This window comes from Porites lutea, chromosome 7, assembly GCF_958299795.1.
Source record: "Porites lutea chromosome 7, jaPorLute2.1, whole genome shotgun sequence".
Taxonomy (NCBI): domain Eukaryota; kingdom Metazoa; phylum Cnidaria; class Anthozoa; order Scleractinia; family Poritidae; genus Porites; species Porites lutea.
In genome coordinates, this window is record NC_133207.1 from 12,537,981 (window position 1) to 12,565,401 (window position 27,421).

Sequence of the window (27,421 nt, forward strand, 5' to 3'; positions counted from 1 at the left end):
GAACTAACTATCTCCCACACAGTCTCCGTATCGAGTCATAACAATTCATTTTTCCTTCACGATTTTTCAAGTAGTGTAAAGAGATTGAATGGTTAAAATTTTTTTACCATGTGATTAAATGAAAAGAACACGTTCATAACCGCAATGCAGAAGAGATTTAGTTAGGACATTTAGTTAGATTTTAGTTGGGAAATCTGTGGAAAAAGAACAACTTATACAGACTATTACCCTGATAATGTTGTAGTGATTTTTGTTGACCACTCCTACGCCATGCTATTAAATTATTTCTAGCCGTCTGTTTGGATTAAGAACAACTAATAAATTATGACACTGTCAATGGGGCTAGTGTACATATTCTGAGATAAATATATTTTTCTGTGATAAGGGCAAAGAAAATTTCCGTGACATAATATAGTGTTCGTTGGATTGATTTGATTTGATTTCTCGCGAACGCAACCATTATCAAGGAAATAACCTACTCTACTTAAGCTTATCATACAGACCAAAATAACTTCTCACGGCCTGCCGTACTAATGCTGACTACTTTTTCCTGTAATTTCTCCCGGGTTAGCATTTGTTTTCTGTATGCTGATCAAGTGAAGAAAAGTAAATAAAACTGAAATGAACTCAACGGAACTCTCGATAAAATGTTAATAATATAATTTTGTGCTTTAAATGTATTCAACAAACAAGATAGGAAGTTTTCGCACGCATTCAAGCTGTTATACTGTAAAAAATATAAGCAGTGAACATTATAACATGTAAAAAGCTCAGCTATTAAAATAGGTTTCTATATTTTAATATTTCTCTGTGTGGAGACGCCTTGTATCTTCGGCGTAATTTTTCGTCGGAGCGTTCAGTCGAGAGTGCATTAGACTTATCCACAGCTGAACTGTCAGTTCGGGTGCGTCAGACAACTTTTTTTGTATTAATCTTCTCCTTTTTTTGAAATCAATGTTCTGTTTACTCTTCACTGAAAAGTCAATGTCGTATAAGAAACAAGCGTTATCACTTATCTCGCAAATGAACTTACCTTATAAGATGAGAACACAGAATTCTTATTTCTAATGTCTTCCGTTATACTTGGTTGAGCAGCCAATAACTTTAAAGCGAGTTGAGCTTTGATTTGATTCAGTCTGTTGTTTCTTGTTAACAGTTTTTTCTGCTGAATAAAACTGTCTGTGCGGAGGTTCATGTAATCCGGAATTTCTTAGTGAATGCGGCAAAGGTAGACAGATTAAAGTACAAACTAACTGATCATTTTTCATTTTAGTTTCTGCCTCCGAGGCTTCAAACAGCTGCTGCTTTTCATTATTGTCAAGTTCAATTGGTCTGAAAATCTCCATAAGTCTGCCGGATTTACTACAGTCATATCTCATTAGTGTTTTGCTGCTTTGCATACCCCTAACTGCTTAGTCTGCTTACGATAACAAATTACACTAGAGGCCTTTTGTCGGGGCTCATGCTACAATAGAAAAGGAATTCATAAAGAAGTTGGAAAATTATCCGTCATAGAGCATCCCCGGCACTAACAGACAAGTTGCCATATTCAGATAATCTCAAATACGTTTTTACCTTTCAGTCCAGTTTGACAAAGGGAGCGTGGCAATAACTCCAAACGCCGTGTAAGTTCAAAGTTTGTTTTAGGTAAGAAGAGGAAGTTTTTCTTTCGTATGAAAAAAATCCTTAAGCAAAAAGAATAATCTAGAAGTAAATGCACTTGTTCTCTTTGAAATGTCTGCTATTTAATTGCACCCTGTAATCCTTCTCATTGAAAAGCTTTTCCTGGCTACCTGGAACACTTTCGAGGAGGAAACCATTTCCTCATTAAAATTTTAAGGTAGACTGGTTTTAAATACGTCTCGAAGAAATTACGATATTATTTTTAATAACGTTTGAGTAAGACAACCATGTTTAAAAATATGATCATTAACCTTCAGTCACTCGAAAAGAAGTGTCTATTGCCCTAGTGTAAACAATTTTTGTTTTACGTTTTAAATGACCAATAGACCATGGAGACATCAGTTTTTCTGTCTCATGGGTTTAATAACCTGCTATGATACTCAGTTCCCTGATCAGACATCCCGCCGAATCAACCAACAAACATATAGTAGACTGTTAGAATGATTAATTGACCGTTCATAAACAGGATCTCTTTTGGATTACTAGCACTTTGTCTAGCAATATCCCTTAGCTAAATATAGGAAGGGAAACACCCTTTGTTTTGATTTTTCCCTGCGGTTAAGTTTTTAATATTTCTTTCATATCTAATTGTAGGTATTTTTTCTATTTGTTCTTTATTCACACTGAAGACAATGTCATTTTGTGAGTGCTTGGCAATGTCCTATAACTGACACTATAACTAATACTATTAGCACCATCTCCGCCGCCCTACTACTTCTTCCACAACTACTACCGCCACTACCACTACTCTCTACCATCTAACCGTAACCTAGCCCGAACCCTACCACTATTATTACCAATTCCAACACCACCACTACCACCACAACAACAGCCACCACCGCTACCACCGCCACCACTTTCACGTCACCACCATCTCCACCACTACCATTAACACTTCCACCACCACTACAACCATCAACACCACAACTACCACCAACACTGAAACAACAGCCACCACTACCACCACCACCACCATGATGAGGCTTCTGCCACTCCTACTATACCATAAACATTCAACTCGAGCTTTCAGTAGAATGATGTCGATGATGCGAATGAAGCCGTTTTTTACGTCAACAGTTATTTTTCCCTCCCAAGTTATTTCTGGTGGAAATTCTGCTCTAAAAAAGCGTGAATATACCAGTTATAAAAAAGATGCTGTGTGAGGGTATATTTTGGCGTCGCTGTTCTGCGCGTATGTGAAGTTTTTAAATATATTAGGGATGTGTCAGTAGTGAAGTAGCGTTATATATTTAGGGGTTGGTTGAGATGTATGAAGTGGAAGGCGTGGAGTTATATTGGAGTGGATTGCTAAGATAATGGCTGTAGTTTGTTAAACAGTGAAACTGGTTTCTCACAGAATTTGATATTGAGTAACAAAAAATATCTTTTTTGGAAGGTAAAAGTGATTTAAGGTGTTGTAGTGAGGTAGTTGTGGGAGTGCTGATTTGGTTGTAAAGGGGTAGTTTAGTAACAGTCTGTTGAAATGAAGTGGTGGTTGTGAAAGCCAATAGTCGAAAACATCATCATCATCATTAACATCATCATCATCATCATTACGGTTTGTATTCACTCTTGACAGAGAATCGATCCCACGTGTGTCTGTGCTTGGCTAATCTTGACCATAACATACTTGCACTTATTTTAAATGTTGTTAGGTATTTTGTTTAGGATTGTCTTTCGGTTTGATAATACTTGTTTGGAGAGAACGTGGATAAGGGAAAGTTCATTTAATATGGAGAAGGGCGTATGAAGATGTTCTTTTTTGCTTGTTGGGGGTGGGGGAGGCGGGCGGCTAAAATTTTGGGTGTGTGGGTTCGGGAAGCTTTGAAAAAATCGGTTAGGTAGGGCCTGATTACATTAGCCGGGCTGGCTCGCCTTGCAGAGATCTCGGTACCTTAGTTAAACGCAACGAAAATCAACTTTGCGATTACATGACAACCGAGCCAGCCCGGTAACTGGGATCCCAGCATTGTGATGCCGGAAAATTTTCCAAATAATTTTCCAAGTAATCACGCTTGCTGGGCAGCCCGGCGAATGAACCAAGCGAGAAACATGCAAACTGCTTCCAATCTCTATACAAAAATGGCGGCTCCGGGCTAAAACCGAGAAAAGAGTCGTCTCGGCAGAGCTAGCCAGACCGGCTAATATGTTCAGGCCCCTAGTGTGAGTTGTCTTGTTACGCATTTTGCACGTAAAAGCTTTGGAATTAGCCGCTTTTGTGGTTCGTGTATGAGGGAAATCGACTTAATCTAATTAACCCAAGGGTTTTAAAAATAACTGTCACGCACGCAGTTTGCCCCCTTTACGGTTCTAACGTGAAAGAATGCAACTTGTTTATGGGTTCATTTTTCGCAATAAGATTTTAAGAAATCACCTCGTTTTCGAACATATGCAATGAAATTATGCATCATTCAATGTTAAAAGTAAAAGTCTAACATCAAGTAGCTCCAATAAAATTATGAAACTGCTGTAATACTTTATATGTGGCCGCTCATCGCATGTCATTTCCCTCGCTGAAACAATCCCGTACTTATCTCATGCACGATCACGAAATTTTGCGTCATTGCGTGACATCTTTTTTGGCTCTCGATAACTGAGGGCAAAAATAAAACTATAAACCCAACCTGTCAATTCCACGGTGTGATTTTCAATGTTTAATACGACCAACGATTATAAAATATTCATTACTTCTTAAACTCAAACAAAATATAAAGTAATTACTAGTGGATAGAAATTGCAAAAAAATTGATCTGGCTAAACGAATTATCGCATGTCAAAAAACAGAGCCATTTCCTGTGATATTCCTCACGAACGCAAACACTTCACAGTGAGCATGAAAATTGCTCAAACTCTTGAGTGTGATCCAAACCCGTTTTAAATTCCAAATATTTTTGGATGATTGAATCCCTGGATTTAATACTTCCAAATTTCCGAAAAAACCGGCCGGCTTTTAGGTGAGGTAAAAAATACGGTAAGCTTCTGAATAAGATCATCTTTTCCTCCAAATTTAAAATTATCCCTGCGTTGCGTTAACATGTTCATCGCTTTTAATTCCTTCGTCCCCGCATTCTTGGGAATTGTGCCAAGTTCTTTGTTTCAAGGTTTTTGAGATCGTAAAGGTGGGATTAAGAACTTTGCTTGCAGAGCTTTTTTTCTAGCCTGCTTTTTACCTTGTACGAGACGTTCGCGTGGCACATTCGCGTCGCTTGGCTTGTTTACGTTCGCACGTATTGCGTGCCTATTGCAACTCTGACTCAAAATAAGCGATCTCGAGTACTCTTTTTGGGCGACGCCCAAGTAATAACCGTGGGTTTGTATGCAAGATGTGACCATTTTGTTTCTATCGACGATGCTTTAAAGTGAGTGACCATGCTTAGAGACGCGAAGTGGGAATGGGCGGAGAAGAACAAAACTCTCTACCGGGGTAAACGTTAAATTTCTCATTTGACTAGCCCACGGTCGATATATCAAAATTCTAGCATGACTCCGAGGCTTTAGAGTCAAAATTGTAAACTTTTCACGACTCCATTGTCTCGCAATTCCCAGAACAGAATTGAGCACAAAGAAAACAAAACCAAATATAGAAAAATGACCAGAAAGCCTCAGAGTCATGATAGAATTTTAATATATCAAACTTGGGCTATTGCAGTTGATATCTCGCCAGTCTTCTCCTCCTGGATGGATCGAGTGGAACTGGAAATGATAAGAAACTAGCATAAGTCTCTGTTGAATGGTGAACGGAAAAACCATCCGGGATGCGTGACACTTCTACTTGGATAGCTGATGAGGTGATATTCCACACAAAAATATCAAAAAAGTGTCAAATGTTTTTTGTTACAAAAAACAGACGTTTCTGGTGTATGGCCCTTCTTCAGTGTGAGGAAACGTTTTCATTTGTCTGTTAGTTATCTACACTTCCGAATATTAGCGACAGAAGTCGGAGCGATGTTTCGTCTTCATGTTAAGTTACCGTGCTGGTCCCTTGTAACCGATAACCCTATGTAAAAATCATTAGAGACGACTGGGGAGGGGTCATAGACGGTATATTTCAGAGAAAATAAGCTGGGCAGCGACAAATCAAGGTAAAAGGCAGTTTTGAAATAATATTCTTTTCATTGGTCCCTATTTCTTAACTCAGAGGTTAGTCTGCTCAATACTCGACAATAAATAACGAAAGAAAAGGAATCTCTCTGACCGTTCGCGGTGGCACTGAACACATTAACGGTAATTACATGTAACTCGCGGATACTCAAGGTACTCCGCTTAGGTACCCTAAAATAACGCCTCCAAACAGGTCATAATAGGGCAAGATTTTTGAGCTAATTATAACGCGTGGTTGCGAAAAACAAAAGGAATAATTAAAAGATTCTACTAACACATTAAAAGTAGCTTGTAATAACTGAAGGAAGAAGGGATCAGTATACGATTTCGGGTGACCTCCCCCCTCCCCCTCCCCATCCCCTTAATCCGACGTTAAAACGAATTTCTAACGTAGGGCGAAATATTGGGTTAGGGGAGTCTTCAGGCCTGTGTGCTTGGAGGTGTGGCGCCCTAGATAGGTCAGGTAGACAACTCAGGTGGTGTAAAAAATAACCCGCGTTTACATGCAATCTTGAAACCCCGCCATCCCAGGGTACATCATGTAAACCTGATGTAGACCCACCTAAACGGGTTACCTTAGCTACCTGGGGTCTCCTACCAACATGTAAACAGGCGCTAATTATACTGAGTGCCATCAACCTTGGGGCAGACGCAAACCTAGACTTCCTCAAAGTCCCTCGCTTCTCATTTCCGGTTCCGGTAGTTGGTCCCAGCGCGAAGGACTTTTATCCCTTGCAGCGCGCCAAATTTGCAGGAGGAATTTTCCTCGTGAAGGTTTTATCCAATCGTGAACGGTTTTACTGATGCGCCGTCAAACAAACCCGATCACGCCACATGAAACGTGACTTAAACTGTTTTCATCCAAACTGTGTATTTTTTGCGGGCTGTATTCCGATTTCGTTTTATCGCCTGTACTCAAAGACAAAACTTCAGTGGGCGTTTTGTCTTCCTCCATTTGGGTACTTTACCAAGGTCGGATTTTCCTGGCGGCCACGGAGCGAAAGAACATTACCGACTTGCTTTGTTTTGAGCACGCGCAAGACAAAATTTGTGATGCGATTTTTTGCAGGGGAAACAAGTCGAGCTTTGCTCCCTCGCTCGCTTTTGGCGCAGAAAACATAAAAAATCTATCGCTCACGCTTCGCGCTCGTGAAAAAATTTGATCTCGACTTGTAGGCGAGTCTAACATAAACCGAAAACGATTACTCACATTCCTAAATGGCGCCATCAGCCATCCTCGGAGACCCAGGGGCAGTCAGTCAGGTCGGGAGAAAAGGCGGGAAACTTCAAGATGCGGCGGCGACGAGAAAGTCAAATTAGCAATAGCTTCACAAGGCAAAACAACTTTGCATGTGCATCACGCTTTTTTTAACATTTCTTTGCCGTCAACGGCACGACTACCCGTGAAAATGCCTAATTTCACGTTTTGTGAAGGACGTAAACAAGCAATGACAAAATTCATTCTCTTCATGAACTTGGATATAAAGAAATCAGAGTCAGTGCTTGCATTTGACAAAGTAAGCGAGTTGGAATAGTCACGATAGAGACTGAAAAAATGTGAATTCACTTTTCCATGCGACGTTTTCGTGGCTGTCAGCCGTCGTGGTATCTTTTAAAAACTCCCTAGTATTTACGCAAGACGCGTGACCGATGCAAGCGTGAATACCTGTTGTAAGCTCAAGCCTGTTTTTTTGGAAAAGCGTCTTTATTTTTCGGGCAAACAATATTTTGAAATCAGATGGGGATTTTATATCAAACTGAAATTTCCTGACTGCGTGCATTTCTTTAGTGCATGAGCCAGACAAGCCGTGATCGAGACAATAGCCGTCGTGTACGAACTCACGAAAAGAACTCAGGAGGAACTGTTCGCCGATTGGGCACAATAATACAAAGCATTTTTTGTGCCCAATCAGGAGCTGGCATCTGCTTGAATTTTTGGGAATAGTTCGGTGAGAGTCGGTACCCAGGGGCCCTTTCACCCATGCTTGAAAACTTTCGTCCTGCCTTTTCTCGCGATCCGACTGACTGCCCCGTGGTCTCTGAGGATGGCCATCAGCTGGTATTCCATCTCGTCTACATAAAGACGGATCAGACGCCCTGGCTTCTCCATTGTCCGTCATTTTTAATTTAACTATCCAACAAAACGTTATCCCTGCGGAATAGAAAAAAGCGAAGGTGACCCTCTGCACAAATCAGGTACAAAAGATGATCCAAGAAATTACCGCCCCACATCCGTATTACCAGTGGTATCTAAAGTCCTAGAACGTTTAATCCACAAGCAACTTGCAAGTTATTTTGACGATCATAACTTGCTCTGTAAATCACAATCTGGTTTTAGAAGAATGCTCTCAACTGAGACGGCTGTAACCTATTTCGCCGACGAGATTCTCATGAACATGGATAAGGGCTTAGTCACTGGTTCTGTGTTTATTGACCTGGCAAAGGCTTTCGACACAGTTGACCATGACATTTTGCTTAGCAAATTAGAGTATTACGGTGTATGCGATGAAAGCCTCCCATAGTTTAAGAACTACTTCACGGGAAGAAAGCAGTTCGTGCACATTGATTCTCAGTCATCTGAAGAGCTTGCCATAACTTCTGGAGTGCCGCAGGGGTCCATCCTCGGATTCATTGTCTACATTAATGACCTACCACGTTGTATCAAACACTGTTCTGTAAATATGTACGCTGACGACAGAGTTTTATATCTTGCTGGTCCAACTGTACACAATTTAATTTTTTCCATCAACCAATATCTTCAGTGTTTATCTGAATGGCTAGAAAACAATAATCTTGTTCTCAATGTTTCAAAAACTAAGTGTGTACTATTTACATCTCAAAGGCATAAAGAGCGCGATTGCATTTTAAATCTTAATTTTCTCGGAAAGTCCATATCTTGCGAAACTTCTTTTAAATACCTAGGCGTGGTGTTCGACAACTTTATGACTTGGAAGGCTCACGCGGACTATGTGTGTAAAAAGGTGGCGTCAAGAGTTAGTATCCTGGGCCGTGTTAGAAGTTTCGTCACAAAAGAGGCAGCAACACTTATTCACAACGCTTTAATTCTTCCATTATTTGATTACTGTGACATTGCCTGGAGTAACCTTCTACAGCAAGATATAGATCGACTACAGCGCCTACAGAATAGATCTGCACGGATTATCACACGTTGCTCTCGCTCATCTGAAGCAATAGTTACTTTTCATTATATTTTACTAGATTTTCGAACATTCACAATTATTCCACAAGGCAATGTATGAGGCTATCCCTACCAAACGTTAAACAAAATTTTGGGAAAAGGACCTTTCTTTTTACTGGCGCAAAAATTTTTAACAATCTCCCTTTAAACATTGTGAAGAGTGAAAACATTCAAACGTTCTGCCGCTGAGCAAGACATTTCTTTTTATCATAACTTTGATATTTTAGTACTATTTTAGACTTTAAATGTGATTTTGCATTGTATTTTTAGACTTTCTAATGTAGTTCTTAAATTCTAGTATTGTATTTTTATTAGGCTTTTTAAATGTAATAGTTCATGAAAATTCTTGATGTAAATTAATTTTTTAAGATACAGGGTCCCTATGGAGACCAGCCTTAGAGCTGAATGGGCTACCCCGTGTAAATAACGTTTTACTTTACTTTTTTACTCACAATTTCTGTAACATGGAACAAGACAGTCAAATACCCAAGACAAAAAGCTGCCAACACGTTTTGCTGTTTATTACCTTGAAAAAAAAAAAACTTTCACCGACGTCTTAGAACAATCCAGACAGAACATAGAAATGACACTTGTCAAGAAGACGATGAATAGGGAGTATTAAATTAAGCGCCTCGCAATGGTCTTTTCCCTTTTGAAGTGTTTTTATTCAGGTATCGCGACGGATTGCTATCATGGACGTCATTCTCTATTACAATCATGCAAGGTCTTTTCGAGTATCCCACTTTCTAAGCGTTAGGCGAAACAATTTATTTCCACTTTACGGGTTTTTCAGGAACTTTATTTGGATGTCATGCTTTTATCATTTGAGTAGCTTAAGGTATTTTTCCTATCGGTAGCTATTCGCCTATTGCAGACCTCAGAGAATTCCACTAGTTGTTCTGGTCGTTATAACAATTAGGTCCCGTTTATATGGAGAGAAGTTGTCCCGGGTAAGAGGGTCACCCTCCCATCCGAGTCAACGAGTCAGCGGGCGTTGATATCAGAAAAACGTTGTCCCTTTTCCCAAAAGCCACCAGCGCTCGCCCATCCTCTAATTAGAGACTTTAGGATCCAACGACGCGACGGCAACGAGAACGTCGCTTAAAAAGTGAATTTGCGTCCTTTCAGTATTTATCGCAATTTTTTCTACCCACTTAGTTTCTCAAATGTAGGCGAACCCTCCTGGAATTGAATTGAATTGAATTCCTAGGGACCATATACAAGTTCAAAAAGAGAAATAAAATTTCGTCGTTGCTTGTTTATGTCCTCCATAAAACGCCAAATCAGGCATTTTCGCGTCGTAGTCTTGCAAAAACGGGCAAAGAAATGTACAAAAAAGCGTGATGCACGTACAAAGTTATTGTTTTGCTTATAGAACCTATTGTTTTTTGACGCTCTCGTTGCCGTCCGCGTCGTTGGATATTAAAGTCCCTATTGTCACGCCTTGACCGAGGCAGGCGAGTTAAAATGTTATATAGAGAAAAGTTGACTCGGCTAGGTGGGTTACCTTCTAGCCGAGCCAACTTCCTGTTTCTCATGTAAATGTTTTGCCAAGTTTTGTAAAAAAATGAAGGAAAAGTTGGCTTGCCCAGGATAGCTCGGATAGGCGCAAGTGACCCTTTACTCTCCGTATAAATACGGCCTATGATTTGCCATTAGTCGCTTGTCCAGGCCTGTTTTGAGGAGGATTAGTAGAACGCTGATCTCATTCAAATCATTCTCAGCTGAATCAAATGTTCGGTAAGTTGTTATTTGTAGCTTGCAAATTGTTTCCATTGTTTGCCCTATCAATATCCTCCGGTTCGCTATCTCCTTCGGGGAGTTCCGGATGCGCTCGTATAGGAACCAAATTTAACGAGAAATGCGCGGAGCGTCTTGCGAACCTTCGATTCTGATCTGGCTCGTGATTGGTAAGTGGTTCATTTTCCTCGCCAGGACATTTCTTGTTACAATTTATTATATTCATTTCAATTCCTGTTGAAACGAGCGACGAATAACGGCTTCGGCCATTGACGCCGTCTGGCGAAGCAACACTAACGCTTGTTTGCGGTGTAGATAGTTGTAGGGCTTTAAGGGCGTTGTCCACCATGTTTTTCTTTCCTCGGGAAGGCAGCTTAAGCTTAACCTTTGCGTATGAATTATAGAGTGAAAAGTTACTTGCCACAACAGATACTGGCAATGCTATCATAAGAACACCACTTATAGCGCAAACGCATCCCACCAACTTGCCTGGAAGAGTTGTCGGAAACATATCGCCATATCCCACAGTTGTCATTGTGACCAGTGCCCACCAGAACGAGATTGGAATGTTTGTGAATTTAGTTTCGGGCACGTTTCTTTCCGAGTAGTAAGCGAGGCTGCCGTACACTACTACCTCTAAACCCAAAATAAAGATGAGAAAGTACAACTCGCGTGAACTTGCTCGAAGTGTCTGAGTGAATACTTGCATAACGTAGGAGAATTTTAACGGACGAAAAGTGCGTATCATGCGAAGGACATATAAGATGCTGAAATTTCTGATGACTTCGTCGTAGGGTGTCAGAATAACCAAGTAGAAGGGTATTATAGCAATAAAGTCAGCCCAGTTTTGAAGAGTTTTTAGGAAGCAGACTCGATCTGGACAGCAAAGAAAGCGTATTGCAATATCCAACGTGAACCAGGATACCGCAATGCATTCAATAATAAACAGGACTTGGTACTGTGTGGACAATTTATCGCTGAAGTAATCTAGCGTCAGGAGACAAAACTGTGTTACAACCGCCACGTTAAAAATAAGAGAGATGAAGCCAAAAGCCTAAAGAAGAACAAAGAAAAATACGGTCATAAAGTAAATTTTACGGGGCTATACAAAAACAGACTTATGGGAAGTGTTCAGAATGGGTTCCTGCTAATGGTAACTACTCTAGAAATTTGACGAAATACCTCAGCAGCGAATACATCTAGCCTATAAAGAGTCGACCTATTTAAGGGAATCCAAAACAGTCTTGGATTCCGAATTCCACGGCGTGTATTCCGTATTCCAGGTACTGGATTCCAGTCTTTGTCAGTGGAACTTAGATTCTGAATTCCACTGGTTTGTAGGATTCCAGGTTCCTTGAGCTGTATTCCAAATTCTTAAGCCCGGGATTCCGGATTCCACTAACAAAATTTTCCCGGAATCCGAATTTCCTCAGTACATGGGGCGAATTGGGGTTCTATATGGTGTTAAATGTTACGATCGAGTTACGAGATAAAATTAAATAATGCGCAGTGCTATACAGACATACTGTTAAGTGTTACAAGAGGAATGGAGTTCTAAGGGGAATGTCTCAAAGTTTTGAAGTTTTTAAATTTTGGGATTTGCCGAGAGCAAGACGAGAAATGTTTCCTTGCCGAGAGGCAGCATGTTAAGAGAATTACCTCTGAGATACTATGCTCTGGTTACTCCATTCAAATCCTTCTAAATTGACCCTGGTCATAAGTTTGAGACCCAACTAAGACTTGAAAGATTTGTGTGGGGTCACCCGAGCATAACAGTGCTAGTATCTAGCTTTCAAACTGGAGGAGAAAATTCTTGTCAAGTGTAACTTTTTCATCTTATTCTTTGTAAATGAATTAACAAATAGTTCTGACGTCACCATTTTAGAACTCTATTTAACGAAATGAAATGTCAGAGACAGCCACAATGGATAGAACGTCGTGCAAAATCCGTTTGAAAAACTAGACCATTAGCTGTTAGAAATCTGTCAGTTTTAGAGTAAACAAAATGATGCTTCTACTCGGTGGAGCTCTTCTCGCTGCAGCTCATAAAACTAACCCAAACGACGCGTTTTCCAAACATACAACTGGGAGTCATTATGGAGGACAGACGTCTACAGAATGTGCTTGTTCTGGTTTATAAATGTGTAAATGGGCTAATGCCCACTTATCTTAGCTCAAGCTTTTTGGAAAGAAATTCAGGTTACGATCTTAGAGGTAAAAGGATAACTCGTTCTTCCGAAATCGAGGACGTCTACGCATAGTCTAAATTCCTTTACTTATTTCGCGACCAATCACTGGAATTTACTAACTAACAATGCAAGAACTGCTAGTAATATACGTAGTTTTTATACCGTTCTTAGACGACACTATAAGTTATTGTAATGCAATTTGTTGCCTCTTTTTAATGATGTACATTGTTGTAAATAGTCATGTGGTCAAAATTATTTTTAATATTGTCATCGATCGCTCTCGATTGTTTCATTAATCTGTTTTGTTTCTTTTCATTAGGACATACTAGCAACAATGTTGCTCTTCCATCCGAATGTTGAAGTAAGGTTTATCTATCTATCTATGGGTGTTTCCGACGGCATTTAACTCGCGACGATCACTTTTGGTGAGACGATCTTAGAGATAAAAGCGACGATCGCACTGCCATTCCAATCAAGTTTGACAGATAAGTCGTGAGGGCAAAGAAATTGGCCGATAGTTAATTGGCGCGTCCCCAGTAACGATTCCAGAGATGAAACAATCGCAAGACGAAATTCGGCTCTAGTTCCCTTCTCGTTTCTAAGGTTGCGAAGGAAATATCGCGGGTAACATTAAGAACAGCTGTGAGTAACATAAAGAACGATTGCGGATAACAGAAGTAACAACTGCGAGGAACATAAGGAACAGCTGTGGGTAACATTATGAACAATTGCGGGTAACATAAGGAACAATTGCGGGTAACATTAGGAACAAATGCGGGTAACATAAGGAACAATTGCGGGTAACATCAGGAACAATTACGGGTAACATTAGTAACAATTGCGGGTAACATTAGGAACAACTGCGGGTAACATCAGGAACAATTGCGGGTAACATCAGGAACAATTACAGGTAACATTAGTAACAATTGCGGGTAACATTAGGAACAACTGCGGGTAACATTAGGAACAATTGCGGGTAACATCAGGAACAATTGCGGGTAACATTAGGAACAACTGCGGGTAACATTAGGAACAACTGCGGGTAACATTAGGAACAATTGCGGGTAACATCAGGAACAATTACGGGTAACATTAGGAACAATTGCGGGTAACATTAGGAACAACTGCGGGTAACATTAGGAACAATTGCGGGTAACATCAGGAAAAACTGCGGGTAACATTAGGAACAACTGCGGGTAACATCAGGAACAATTGCGGGTAACATAAAGAACAATTGCGGGTAACATTAGGAACAACTGCGGGTAACATTAGGAACAATTGCGGTTAACATTAGGAACAAATGCGGGTAACATAAGGAACAAATGCGGGTAACATAAGGAACAATTGCGGTTAACATAAGGAACAATTGCGGGTAACATTAGGAAAAATTGCGGGTAACATTAGGAACAAATGCGGGTAACATTAGGAACAATTGCGGGTAACATTAGGAACAACTGCGGGTAACATTAGGAACAATTGCGGGTAACATTAGGAACAAATGCGGGTAACATTAGGAACAATTGCGGTTAACATAAGGAACAATTGCGGGTAACATAAGGAAAAATTGCGTGTAATGTTTAGGAACAACTGCGGGTAACATTAGGAACAACTGCGGGTAACATTAGGAACAATTGCGGTTAACATTAGGAACAACTGCGGGTAACATTAGGAACAATTCGGGTATCATAAGGAACGATCGCGAGTAACATTAGGAACAATTGCGGGTGACATAAGGAACAATTGAGGGTAACATAGGAGCAATTACAGGTAAGGGGGTATTTAGATGACACCGGGGCGACTTTTTCTCTGGAGTAAGTTCACTCCGGTTCCCTCTCATGGCTCTACATTTGTTTACATGATACCCCGGCGTGAGTTCACGTTAGTTGTTGTACCGGAGCGACAATTTCACTCCGGTACGAAATCTCGCGACGGTATCATCTAAACGCGAAACGACTACAAGTTTCGGTGTGAAATCAGTCTGCTGGTAGACTGGAACGGGTAGCGCATGCGCATGTTTGCGATTTTGAATCTTACGTGTATTTTATCAACATGAAGTGTACCTTCAACTATCGTGATATGAAATGACCCAATCATAATGTAAACACGATACGAAATAAAAAAGTCATCCCGGTATGAAACTCGAGCCGGTGCGAGTTTTCTCATGTAAACACCCCGTAACAATTGAGCGACAGACGTCAATTGGAAGTGAAATCTTCTCGGCCCCTTCATGATATGCCTTGACGTTAACATATTTTTATTTTTAGCTCTTTTCTCTTATAGGGACGATTTGGACGAGAATATTGGAACACCAGTGCCCAAGAATGCAAAGAGTCCACTTCCGTTTGACATGCGTCTCTCAAAACCCCTTTTGCTTAAATAAGCTAGCTCCCTGTAAAGTCTATAACACCAGAGGGTAACAGTGCACTGTAGCCAGCGAATTTATCGGTCGCGAGATTTACTTTTATAAATTTGTGGAGGAAGAAGTGTTTCTTTGTAAGCTGGTTATTCTTGTTTCCCTCGAAACTAACTTTTATCCTCAATAGATCTTAGGACACTACGTTCCACAGGCGTCCGGATATCTTTGTAGACGAGTTTTTTTTCTCCCGTTTTGAAATAAATATGATTCCGATTTGTAGCTTAGGCATTCGAATCACATTCGCTAATTCACATGAAAACGCTAAAACGATGGAAATACGCTAGCGTTCCTTACAGGGCACGTGCTGTTTCACGACTGGCATCATTGTTTCGTCCGTCCACACCAGAAAGATAAGCCGGCACGTTGAAAAAAAAAATCCACTCTGGGAACAGTTTTCGGAAACCTGCCTTTTTTGGTGCCCGAAAACGTCGTCTACGTCTGGACGGAAGGGTAAAACGGAGAAAAAGACACCCGTATATAAGCCTTGCGACGACCGGGGCCTTTGCCTAATAAAGACACCGATTTCACGCTTTAACGTCTTCTATTTTAATCTTTTTTGTTGATGTTTTTGTTTGTTCTTTATTGATCAAGTTCTGTCAGTTGATCAATCACACGGCAAGGAAAATATAATTTATTCAATTTATGTGTTTTCTCAGTGTACTGAAAATGATGGCTTGATTTGAAGAGAAACACTTACCATTGATAAAAAAAATTATGTTCGTAGACGAGGTTAGTTTGTTACAAGATACGTTGTTTCGTATTCAAAGTAAACTGTGAATTTAAAAAAAGGGAGTTTATAACGTTAGCTAACGTTCGATGAAATCAAATAAAATGCTTATGAAAGAGTGAGCGGTTTACTTTTTTGTTTCCCTGAGTTAATCTTGTCATTTTTTTGCCTAGCAATATACTATTTAAAGAAAAATGTGACAAACGTTCAATTCAATCAATAGTTTCTGCGAATATATAAGCAGATGAGTGGCAAAGTCGAATTTTCAATGTACAAACTACATAACTTTTACATTTTAAATAAGTCGTTATTAAAATGGAAGTTGGTGGTGTATACGTGGGAAATTGCATGTGAATTACTGTTGCTTTGAAAATGCGACAAAAATTTAGGAAAGAGGACATTCAAACAAAATTTTCAAACCTTAGAACAGATCTAACGCTTAAACAAAAGACTTCGATCATTTTCACGAATTGGTCAAGACATTTATATGCAAATGCACGGCGTATTTTAAGGTTAATATGGAAGAAAGTGAATATAAATGATTGACTTACGAAAGAAGATCTGAAAAGCTTTTGTTTTTACTTAAAAGTGATCAATGCAATTTTATTCTTTGAGTAGAAGAGCAGATCTAAAATAGAGTATTCTTTTTGTTTTTTATCGATAAAGATCTAGAAGATTTGCCTTTTTAATCAATGCGTGGTTTTGTTTTCGCGTATCGATATCTTCTGCTGTTCACTTCAAGGAAGAAACGATTCATTTTTCACCACCAAATCGGAAGCGGTGTTCACCATGTTAGACACTAAGTCTAGGCTCAGCCAATCACTGACAGAATAAATGTATTTTAATTCATTAAAAGACGTAACTAAATAGAAAATTGTACAAACAGTGCGAAGACTAAATTAAGAAGAAAATTCTGTCCGTTGACACTTCACAAACTTTCGGTTACTCTTTTCTTCGATGTCGTCGTCGCCTGATCGTTTTGGCGTTTATCACCCTTCTAGTTTTCAACGTATGGTTATTTAAAGATACTTCTTTTGTTCTTGTTTTAGATAATGTCCTCTTTCAAAACGTTTTTGTTAGTGAGTAAGTGCTTTATTTCAGTGAAATTAATAAACATGTAAACCAAAAACTCGACCATTAACGCTAGGCGAGCCATTAGTAGACAAACCTAAGTACAACAAAAAATTAATAAGCATACGCAGTATTCATAAACCGCGACATTGAAGAGGATAGCAAATACTGAAGCGCATGGGGCACTCACATTTCCAACCACGTCTTCTTTGCCAAGCAAAACAAGTCAAGTTAAATTAATTTGATGCAAAAAGTAAAAGACGAAGAAAAAAATGATTTCTGACGAGGCTACACTTTGTGCTTCGTATACGGTTCCTATGCATTTTCAGAGAAACTGGGCGAAATGACGTGAAAGAAAAATAATATCAGTATCTGTAAACGGAACGCAGACCCGGAAGAATTGTCATAGGAGCAGTTTGGCATATGCATGAAAACTGTGCTTTAACTACTGAGTTTTCACTTAAAGAATGAAAATTTTCGTTATCAATATTAGTTATGCATTTTAATTGCAAAGGCGTCAAAAGATTTCTTCCAAAAGATTTCTTCAAATTATGGGGGTTTGTCAAACACGACCATGAGGGGGTACTATGATTCTGGCCGGTTTGTGAAAGATTAACCCTAAATACATCATAAAGGGTGATTATGTGTTATTTACTGTCAACCTTACCCTGGCCAACTTTGACGAGTAAGGGTCGTCAAATGTTTTCCAGATTTTCTTTTTGATCGTTTGCCAAAGACGTCTTGTGCGATGGACCCCAAGTCGGCGAGATTCGCTGCATATTTCACTTCCGCTGCTTGGTATTTCAATATCACCAGAGCCACTGTTGATATCTTCAAATTCGGATTCTTGATCTTCTTCACGGGAAAATCCCTGAAGCTTTTCTTCGGCATCTCGATGTTCATCGTATTTGGCCCAGCAGCAAGTCTCTATCTGTTTTTCATCCAGCCCCCAAAAGTTAAGCTCTTCTTCAAAGAGTGGCCCGCAGACATCTCTTGGACAATGAAGCTTGCCTGTGCGGTAGAAATTTAGAATATGAGTAAAGACAGCGGGATTCCGATCGAAGAAAAACTCGCGCTTTTGCCCAAGCGGTCTTGGATCCTTCATAGCACGTTCAGCTATCCATGCAAGACGTGTGTCCGGAATGCTAGCCAATGTACTGACAAATGTTTCGTGTTTTTGCCCGCCGACGTTTAAATAAAGTCTTGTTTCGCCAGGGTTGTCTGAATCAAAGAGTCGAGATCGAGATCGTGACATGTTAGGCGACTGAGAAGCCTGTTCCGTGCAGTTAGAGTTGCCAAGAAAAACGCGATGAGTTACTGGACTGCTTCGTGGCTCGGGCTCAGTTGACTCTTGGATCCTGATATACGAATATATGTAAAAATTTAGTTTCTTATAAAATGTGGAACATTATATAAGTTCAGTATTTTTCACCAGCCAGCTGATGCCTGTGGAGAGCGTTTCACGTTTGACAAACGATGCATATGGCCGGCACGGCAATAGCAAACTGTCAAACGAGTAGACACGCGTTTAGCCTGTTGCCCTGGGGCTAGAAGGCATCTCGCTCTCAACTGACGCTAAATCAATTCGCAAATACACGAGTAAACACATAAATCTTTTTCTTGCAAACAAACACCCCTCGAGCGATGATCTTTTGAAGAGCGCTCGTTTGGTGTCAGACCCCTAAGTGTTATGGTGTCAAACTTGTAATTTTTAAAGTTAAAGTGGATTTCTTTAAGGTCGTGATATTTAATGAAAATGAAAATAATGTCGTTATGGCCCCCGACTTCTGAGTGATAGTTTGACATTTTTATCGCTTGTGTGGTAGTTTTCTGATGTATGGCACAATAGTGTGCGTATCTTTAAGCGGAAACATTGATATTTTGTCTTCAAAAATCCTTTTTAAATGATTTCCATTTTGTTACCTTTAAAACAAGTTTTCTATGGGCCTCAAAAAGAACGCGGATCGCGTACATATCGAATGAACCAAACAAATAAACTCAGGGGATGTTGTTCAAAACGTAAACGACATCACTTCATCGTTGAAAAAAACTGATATCTTAAGTAGGGTGACCTTATCTTTGTTTAATTAATTCATCGGCGAAGATATGCAATTACGATTCGTCCGTTGCAAACTTGCCAATCTCGAAAATGAACGACGGGTCCTTCCTTTCGTTCAGCTCTCGTGGTTTGAGCTTTCTTCGGTCTTAAGCATTTGATTACAATCTTCTAAGCGAGCCAATTCTCTTCGATAGAAATTGCGCTAGTTGTACCAGACCTCATCTGCGTTTCATGTCGCCTTATTTGCTCACTTTTGATGCTGAGTGTTATTTTTGAGCGGCGTCCCTAAAGACTAATTATCTTTGTACGAATTTACATGAAACTTGTAAATATTAGCTTTGCCCTTTGAGGTCCAGTCTCATGCACTTAGTCTTATAAGCAGTTCGCACAAAAAAAATACAAAAAGACGAAAATCACAAAAAACTTACATGACTGATGTGGCCCTGTGATTTCCCCTCTTACGTTTGGACACGAACATTACGGCTAAGCTGGGCTACCACAAGAAATCAGATAAGCAAACACACTTTCACTTGCTATCGCCGTTAACTGACCTATCGACGTACTGATCGAATTACTGCTAAATTCAGGTCTGTAAACGCGGCCCCCTTTTATAACGAAATCCAACTAAACTTTCACTCATTTTTAGCTATTTTTGAGTGATGATAAATTGCACGAGAATTCAAGTCGACGCTCATTGGACAAGAGCTGTTTTCGCCCGACTTCAAACGTAATGCCTACATCGTACATCATCTCGTGGTCTTGTTTAGCTGTTAAACTTAGAATTTGTTGGGGTACGAGCACTTTGCTTCCCTTGACATGGTAATTTCCCGCTTTGTTCACCTCCAGTCGTATAATGAGTATGGGAAACTAAATTAACAATGAATATAAAAATACAACATTTACCTAACAAAACACTTTTCTAAGCCTACGACTGTTTTTGTTTTTTCTTTTTGGCTCAAAATAAAGGTAACGTAACCCTAATAACGTTTACATTAATTATCTTATCTTTAGTTTTAAGGGCGTGACTTGAGTTTCGGATCAACGATAGCCCATACATAAAATACAAAATACATAATGGAATGACAAAAATACAAGTACCCCACGCTAAGATTAGAACATCACTGATTGCGAAAAGAAATTTTTTAAAAGTCTCTCGCCGGAAAAAAACAGTTTGATCTTATGCTCTAAGACCCATAGCGGTAACAACCTGGCCATATTTAAAGCTGTTCAAGCCCAGAGTTTAGTTTCAGTCTTTTAAAGACTTTTTTATGATTTTTTTGTGAAACCTTAACGAGCCCTGTCAAGTGTCTGATGTAAGTGACGAAAGCTGAGTGGCAGTTTATCATCAGTAATAGCTTGTAATGCCATAACCACATTTCAACCCGGGGAGCACGTTTAAAAAGGAAGTTTGCGTGCAGAGGTGTGTCACAGAGGCCGTCAAACCTTGACTCTGTGGTTCATGTACTACGCCACCCAGATTAAGACAAGAAACGTAATTTCATGACCCTGATTCCTTTCGTTTCGGATACATATTTCAGCAATTTTAAAACTATTTAACATAGAATTAACATGGAATGAGATTTTGGAAAAAAAAATGTTGGTACTACACATGTAAACCGCGGCTCATGATCATCAACCTTCACACTCTTTTAAAGGCTTCCGGTCCAAAGACGTCCAAGATGATAAATTCTGAAATTTTATACCCTGTTTTAACAACCCATACCCTGTTCAGCGGCGCATACCCGTTTAGGCTAAATAAGGAAGTGCTCCCCCGGGAGTGGATGAATACGCTTTCGGCATAAATGAAAATCTTTATAACCAGTGAAGGTTACATTTCTACTACACGAGCCTGTGCATGATGAATTTCTGGTTTCATTTCCAAAATCCCTACCCTGGGTACCAGATTTCCCTTCCTCTCGTGCAACCAAGAGACTATAAAGGGGACAGAGAGGCCATCCCCCATATACACCCTATTCCATAGGTAATTCGTCTCGAGTTATTTTTAGAACCGCAGAACCCAAGGGGGATTGGACAACAGCCAATCACATAGCGCGAATGTATTCCGCGTGGACGACCCACGCTAGAGCCACGCGTCCTCCACGAGTTGACGCGGAACAAAATGGGGGAAGACGCGGAGAGCGATTTTGCTTTTCCTTTTGTCGACGAAAACGACTACAGCGAGATTTTGTTTTTTTGACGTTCTAGTTGTCGTCCGCGTCGTTGGATCTTAAACTCCCTAAATTGTACAAACGACCGGTTTCAATAGACCGGCGAAATTTCTCATTTTATTAAAGCACTGAGGTTACGACAACTTCGAGTTAAACTGATTTCACGGGTTGTCAAAGAATCCAGCGATTCCTTTTTCCCAGGTGAGCGCCGACTCATTTCGCTTCAATATTCAGGAATGCTCTCGATCTTTTTACGCTTTCATTGCCTCTCGCCCGACATGTTTTGCACGGCGTTTGGTCATGCGAAACCTCCACGAAGCATCCACGCCTCGCGCGAGGTAACTTCATCCCGATTCTAAAAATAACTCGAGACGAATTACCTATGGAATAGGGTGTATATGGGGGATGGCCTCTCTGTCCCCTTTATAGTCTCTTGGTGCAACTAATTGACTCCTATAAGCCCGTGGGGTTGGGGGAGGGGGCAGTGAGGAGATGATGGACTTTTATTAAGAGATATAGCCTACGATCACCCCCTCCTTGAAAAAGAGACATGGAATTAAATAGGTTACAGTGCAACTTCGATGTAACGAATCTCTACTGAAATAAGAAAGTTCTAGCTACAAGAACGATTTTCTGGCCCGCAATAGTACGTATTAAAATATGTCAAAAAGAACCTCGATACTATGGAACCTCGATATAACGAAGGGTCAAAGGACTGGCGACATTTGTTAGCTCTAAAGAGGTTTCGTTATACATGTATCGAGGTTCTTTCTTATATATTTGCTTTTGCTGGGTTAAAGAACGTCGTTCGTTATACCGATGACTTTGTTATATAGAGATTCGTTATATTGAGGTCGCACTCTATAACGAAACCTCGTTATAGCAAACTGTAAATGTCGTCGCCAGTCCCTTGGCCCTTCGTTATATCGAGGTTCCACTGTATTGCCCACTTAAATACGGAGATAGAGAATAACTTAGCAATTAATTTCATACTTCCCAAAATGATAGTTCACACTTCTGTACAAGCATTTTGGACGGTTGGTGCCGCATAAAAACGATGTATTTGTTTAATTGCCATGGTAGGTATGGTTTTCGTGAAAAAATCTTTCCGTCATTAACGCAAGGCCACCTGCAAAGGCTTTAAATTATAAGAGTCTATTAATATTCTGTAGCCGACGTGAAAAGCTTTCACATCGATCAACTATCTTGAAATATGCAGGCATATATGAAAACATAACAGAAACATTCCATTTTATATTCGGCTTGTTTAGGTAAACTTGAAAAAAAAAAGTTGATATATTGTCAGTAGTAATTGTCTTTTCCTATTGTTAAATGCCGTCGAATTTGGAGTAAAATTCATGATTTCTGTTTAAAAATTACACTTAAACTTGGACAAGGGAACACTTGGCTGTCTAGTTCATCGTTATCCTGCAGAAAAAATTTGACAGAAAACTAAAGGAACTGTAACAAATCTAACCTTTAAGAAGATTTTTTCATGTTCCAAGGTTGATTGAGATACTACTGAGCATACTAAAGGCGATAAATTTTGGTTCGCCCGGAGGTCTGTTGTCAGTGGCTCTTCACGTGTTGTCTGATGACTGAATAATCAGTAAGGGCTCTGTTTTAAATTGCACCCGTCAGCGATAAATGCACCTGTTGTAATGATAATAACATTCCCTCACTTCCTCTGAGAGCATCGACGTTTGACGTAAACATACCGTAAAATTACCGTGGCGAAAAATAAGTTATCAGAAGAAAGAACTCGAAATTTAAAATCAAAATTGAAACCCCCCTCTAGTGCCAGTTCGTGCGCAGATTAGCCTTTCCCATGCCTGATATAACCTTACCGAGATAAAATTATTTACATTTAGATACGGCTGCTTGATTTCTGAAAGAAAACTGGTGTATGTTTTAGAATGTTACTATTGTTTGTCTTTTATAAGCTGCCTTAAATTGATGTTTTATTTTCCTTAAAGATCACAATTCGTTTAGAATTTATTCATGGAGTCAGTTTTAGTAGCAGTTTCCATTTTCTAATGTTGATGGTAGTTCAGTTATCAACCTTCATTCACCTTTCCGAGAAATAATATTTTCTTACTTCTTGCTAAATATAATATCCCAGCTTAGAAGGTTCACCCATTAGGCCGTACTCGTTCCTCGAAAGGTATGAATATTGAGTCAATTCAATCTATCGGCTGGTCAGTCTTCACGACGCTATTCCCTAGTTTCATTGTATGATAACTTAAAACAGAACCAAAACAACAACAATTTTTGAAATAGTGAGTAAAGAGGCGGAACATAATGCTCATCGTGTTTACCTTATTTAGGTATATTTTAGACTCTCGGCAATTCGGAAGTCCGAAGCAAGCCGGTTGATTAACTCATCATTGAGCCTGTTTCTTGAATCTCTGAAAAAATGATTCTGTATCGTCTTTTAACCTTACCTAGTCCTTTTACGATAAGACCTTTTCATAATGCAGTCATTATCTCCCATGGTGGTTGTTGTAGAGCCTCATAGCCGGTGCCAGACAAAACTACAGCGCAGAGTATATGCCAGTTTGTTTTCCTAAATATATGATTGTTTTGAAATGTGCATGTAACGCCAATGCAATGTCAGCCCTATCACTGACCCCGCATCAAAGTAATTAAAAATTGAATCAATGCCGATCAAGATGTCCAACTAAAGAGCTCTGGCTCTGTAGTTTCCAACCACCAGGAATAAAAGGCAACGTAGTGGTTAAGTTGTAAACAAGGTTTCGGCAGTTTTGGTTCTCTTTGGGCGGAATTAATACGGCTCAAAAACGAGTTGGGACTGGAGCGAGCAATGCCAACTAAGAAAAACTGCAGAAAAACTGACGCATTATATATGACATCTGAATGGACAGCAGCTATAGAGATGAAGAGAAAATATGCAAAGCAGTATGAAAAAAAAAAAAAAGAATGAAGGAAAGAATTGAAAAGAAAATGGAGAAAAGCGGGTACGAAATATAGACGGAGAGCAGTTAGAGAGTATTAGCAACAATGTCACACCTGTGATTGCCAGGGCTTTGGAGAAAGTTGTATATCATACGTATGTGAGGAAACCTGTTGAGGAATATTTGACCCCCACCCAGTTTGATTACAGGCAAGGGGGTAACTGTGCGAACGCAGTAATATGTATTCAACATCATGTTTATACTGAATATTTGGACAATCAAGACAGCAAGGCAGTTCGTATCTTTACTATGGATTTTAGCAAAGCATTCGATTCAGTTAACCACAGTTTACTCTCTGCAAAACTTAAGCAGCTACCGCTAAACCCCAACATAGTTAACTGGTACCACAGTTTTTTGCATGAACGACAACAGCGTGTTTCATCTGGTAACCATGTTTGTACTTGGCAGGCAGTCAACAAAGGGAACGACTCAGGGAACTGTTAGCGGCCCTTACCTCTTCAGTGTTTTTCTTAATGATTTAAATATTTTTCATAATGACGTTCCGGTCCTTTTTAAATATGCACACGACTCCACTATCATAGCTTCCCAGTGGGCAGTAATTCTGATCCGTCTGACCGCTTAGCAGAACTATTTTTAAATTGGTCTAGAGAGAATAATATGATTTGTAACCCTAGCAAATGAAAGGAACTCGTTGTTAGGAAGAAGAACAATAACACACATTATGAGCAAATTTGCAAAATTCCACAGTGTAATCACTCGTCGTTACTAGGTGTTACCCTCAAAGTAACTGCGATTTCAGTGAACATGTAAGACTGAAATTAGTCAAAGCAAACAGATGTTTGCATGTTTTAAGGTCTCTTAGAAGGGAGCAATACTCTCAAGTAGAGATAGACCATTTAGTTTAAGTCCTTAGTTCTACCGAATTTTACATATTGCCTTTCTGTGTATGGAGCGTATGAATTTGAATATTATACAACTTTTTTTGGATCGCTGCCACAAGCACCGCTTTGTTTCTTCTCCAGTTTTGTATTAATGATCTTTTAAATAGAGAGGACTGTGAGATTTTAAAGGCTATTGCCTCTGCAGACTAACCATCCGCTAGGCTCGTATTTACCACCAACAAAGGAGAATAAATATATTATCTGCGTAAAAAAACAGTGTGACCTCCCCAAGGTTAATACCGAACGATTTTTGACATCTTATGTAAATAGACAGATCAGTTTTTAAACACAAGATAAGGTAGTTGCTACGTAGTATTTTATCATCCATTTGTAGTTTAACTAGGTTAATTTTGGGGGTACGATTCTTATTGAGTGTATAGGCAACTAGAATGTAACCAAAGATATGTACTTTTATCTTTTGGCAATAAAGACTATTATTTTTTTCTAAGCTTGCGACCAGGGCGGATAAAGGTTGGGCGGTGAAACGAGCGCTCCGCTCTTCATTTAATGTGTGATGCGGAGTAGGACTGGCACGAGCAGGGCGGATAAATGTTGGGCGGTGAAACGAGCGCTCCGCTCTTCATTTAATGTGTGATGCGGAGTAGGAGTGGCACGAGCGCTCTTTCCGCGCTTCCGGTGCGCTTGAAGGCCGGCGAAATTTTCCTTTTTGTAAACCGGAAATCCTATTTTCTTTCTGTAACTTCAGGCTACAATGATAAATAGATAAATTCGTTTCATAACAATATCAATAAACACTTTCATATGTTTGTGTCTGTATGCCTATAAGTCAAACTTGTTGGTCGTATAATGCTAAAATTTGAGTTTCATTTGAAAGTGTTGAATACCTCCTCCTTCCACTAAATATCACCTAATCGTCTTTCGCCGTTTCGTTTGCAAAAGCTTAACACTTCTTAACCTCAATTTTTGCATATGTTAAAGAGGGATAAATTTTATATAACATAACAAAAAATTAGATTGATATATTTTGATATAGTGGCGTTGTACAACCTCAAACTTTGCTTCTCGGGTGCAACGCGCCATGGCGATTCGCACAATGCGTCACAAATCCGGCAACCGCATGTAAACAACATTTATTGAGGTTAGTTGTACGGTTTTTCTCCGTTTTTCTCTCTAAAACAAAACAAGGTAAACGGTAAAAACTGAGGGGAAACTAATTTTGAAGTTTCGAAGAAACAGAAAGACGTATGAAATGTTTTTTTCAAAATTAAAAAGAAAGATGATGGTGATTGAAATAAGCATAATTTCACCTTGCACGAGCTGCACGCATTTATAAAATACCCGTCATCTAGTTATGAAACACGATCTGCTGTCTTTTAGTTTTGACATGGATGACATGGATGAGATTTTCCTTCGTGTTTTATACAGTACTTAGTTGTTTTTGTTTTGGAATAACATCGACATTGGCGAGTAGTAGAACAAAAATATAATTCAGTGGTAGAGTCATGGAAGTAATAAAAGAAACCCTTTGAAAGAGATGTTTGAATTTGTCTCATCCAACTAAACCTCCCGCAAAAAATAGCAACATTTGCCTCTCGGAGACAGCGTACCAGCACAAAGGAACGAGGAAGAAGTGCAAAAAAACAAATCAAGCCGCCATAATTCAGTGACAGCGGCAGTGTTTAATGTACAAACCACATCGCAAGCCCTGACCGAAGTCGAAAACAAGCGACATTTCTAAGCAGAGTCCCAGTCCACTGCATCACACCTTTTTGCTCGGACGCGCTCGTTTCACCGCCCAACCTTTATCCGCCCTGCTTGCGACTGGGCGGAATCCTCCAAATCCTTCGATCTGATTGGTTCCGAGAGCGGGCGGTTTTTTACGATCTTGCACGCTAACCCGGGCGGAATCGTTGGCAGCTTCATTTACAGGTTTGTTTGTTGTTGTGAATGAGCATCACCGGTGATTCAGAACCATTTGTCTTTTAAAACGTGCGTTATTATTAGCGTTAGCTAGCCAAAGTGAATTTTGTTATTCAGACAAAACGACTGAAGGGAGAATCAAGCAAGTCAGCCGGGAAACCGCAAGCACAACAGGCGGCTCGTGATGTCGCTTCACTAGTTTTATAACCTACGCTGTAAGTACTGCAATCTTGCTCTTATGCACCGTTTATTCGACATTTTTCCTCTGTCTGTAGGTTTGTTTTCCATTGTTTTGCTGTCTGAATCTAGA

At 39.7% G+C, this 27,421-nt stretch overlaps 1 protein-coding gene across 2 annotated transcripts; it reads right to left on the reverse strand.

The window, feature by feature from the left end:
- Positions 1-8,710: 8,710 nt before the first annotated feature.
- On the reverse strand, positions 8,711-23,920 carry LOC140944071 (potassium voltage-gated channel protein Shaw-like). 2 transcript variants are annotated; one of them, XM_073393185.1, is made up of 3 exons: positions 23,798-23,920; positions 17,794-18,484; positions 8,711-11,777 (listed from the first exon to the last, which is right to left on the reverse strand). In XM_073393185.1, exons 1-3 carry the CDS (start codon positions 23,845-23,847, stop codon positions 10,713-10,715), a joined length of 1,806 nt encoding a protein of 601 aa, XP_073249286.1. In that variant the 5' UTR covers positions 23,848-23,920; the 3' UTR covers positions 8,711-10,712. The 2 variants fall into 2 exon arrangements, with proteins under 2 accessions (XP_073249286.1, XP_073249285.1); XM_073393184.1 differs by lacking the exon at positions 23,798-23,920 and adding an exon at positions 19,614-19,897.
- Between the last annotated feature and the right edge of the window lie 3,501 nt (positions 23,921-27,421).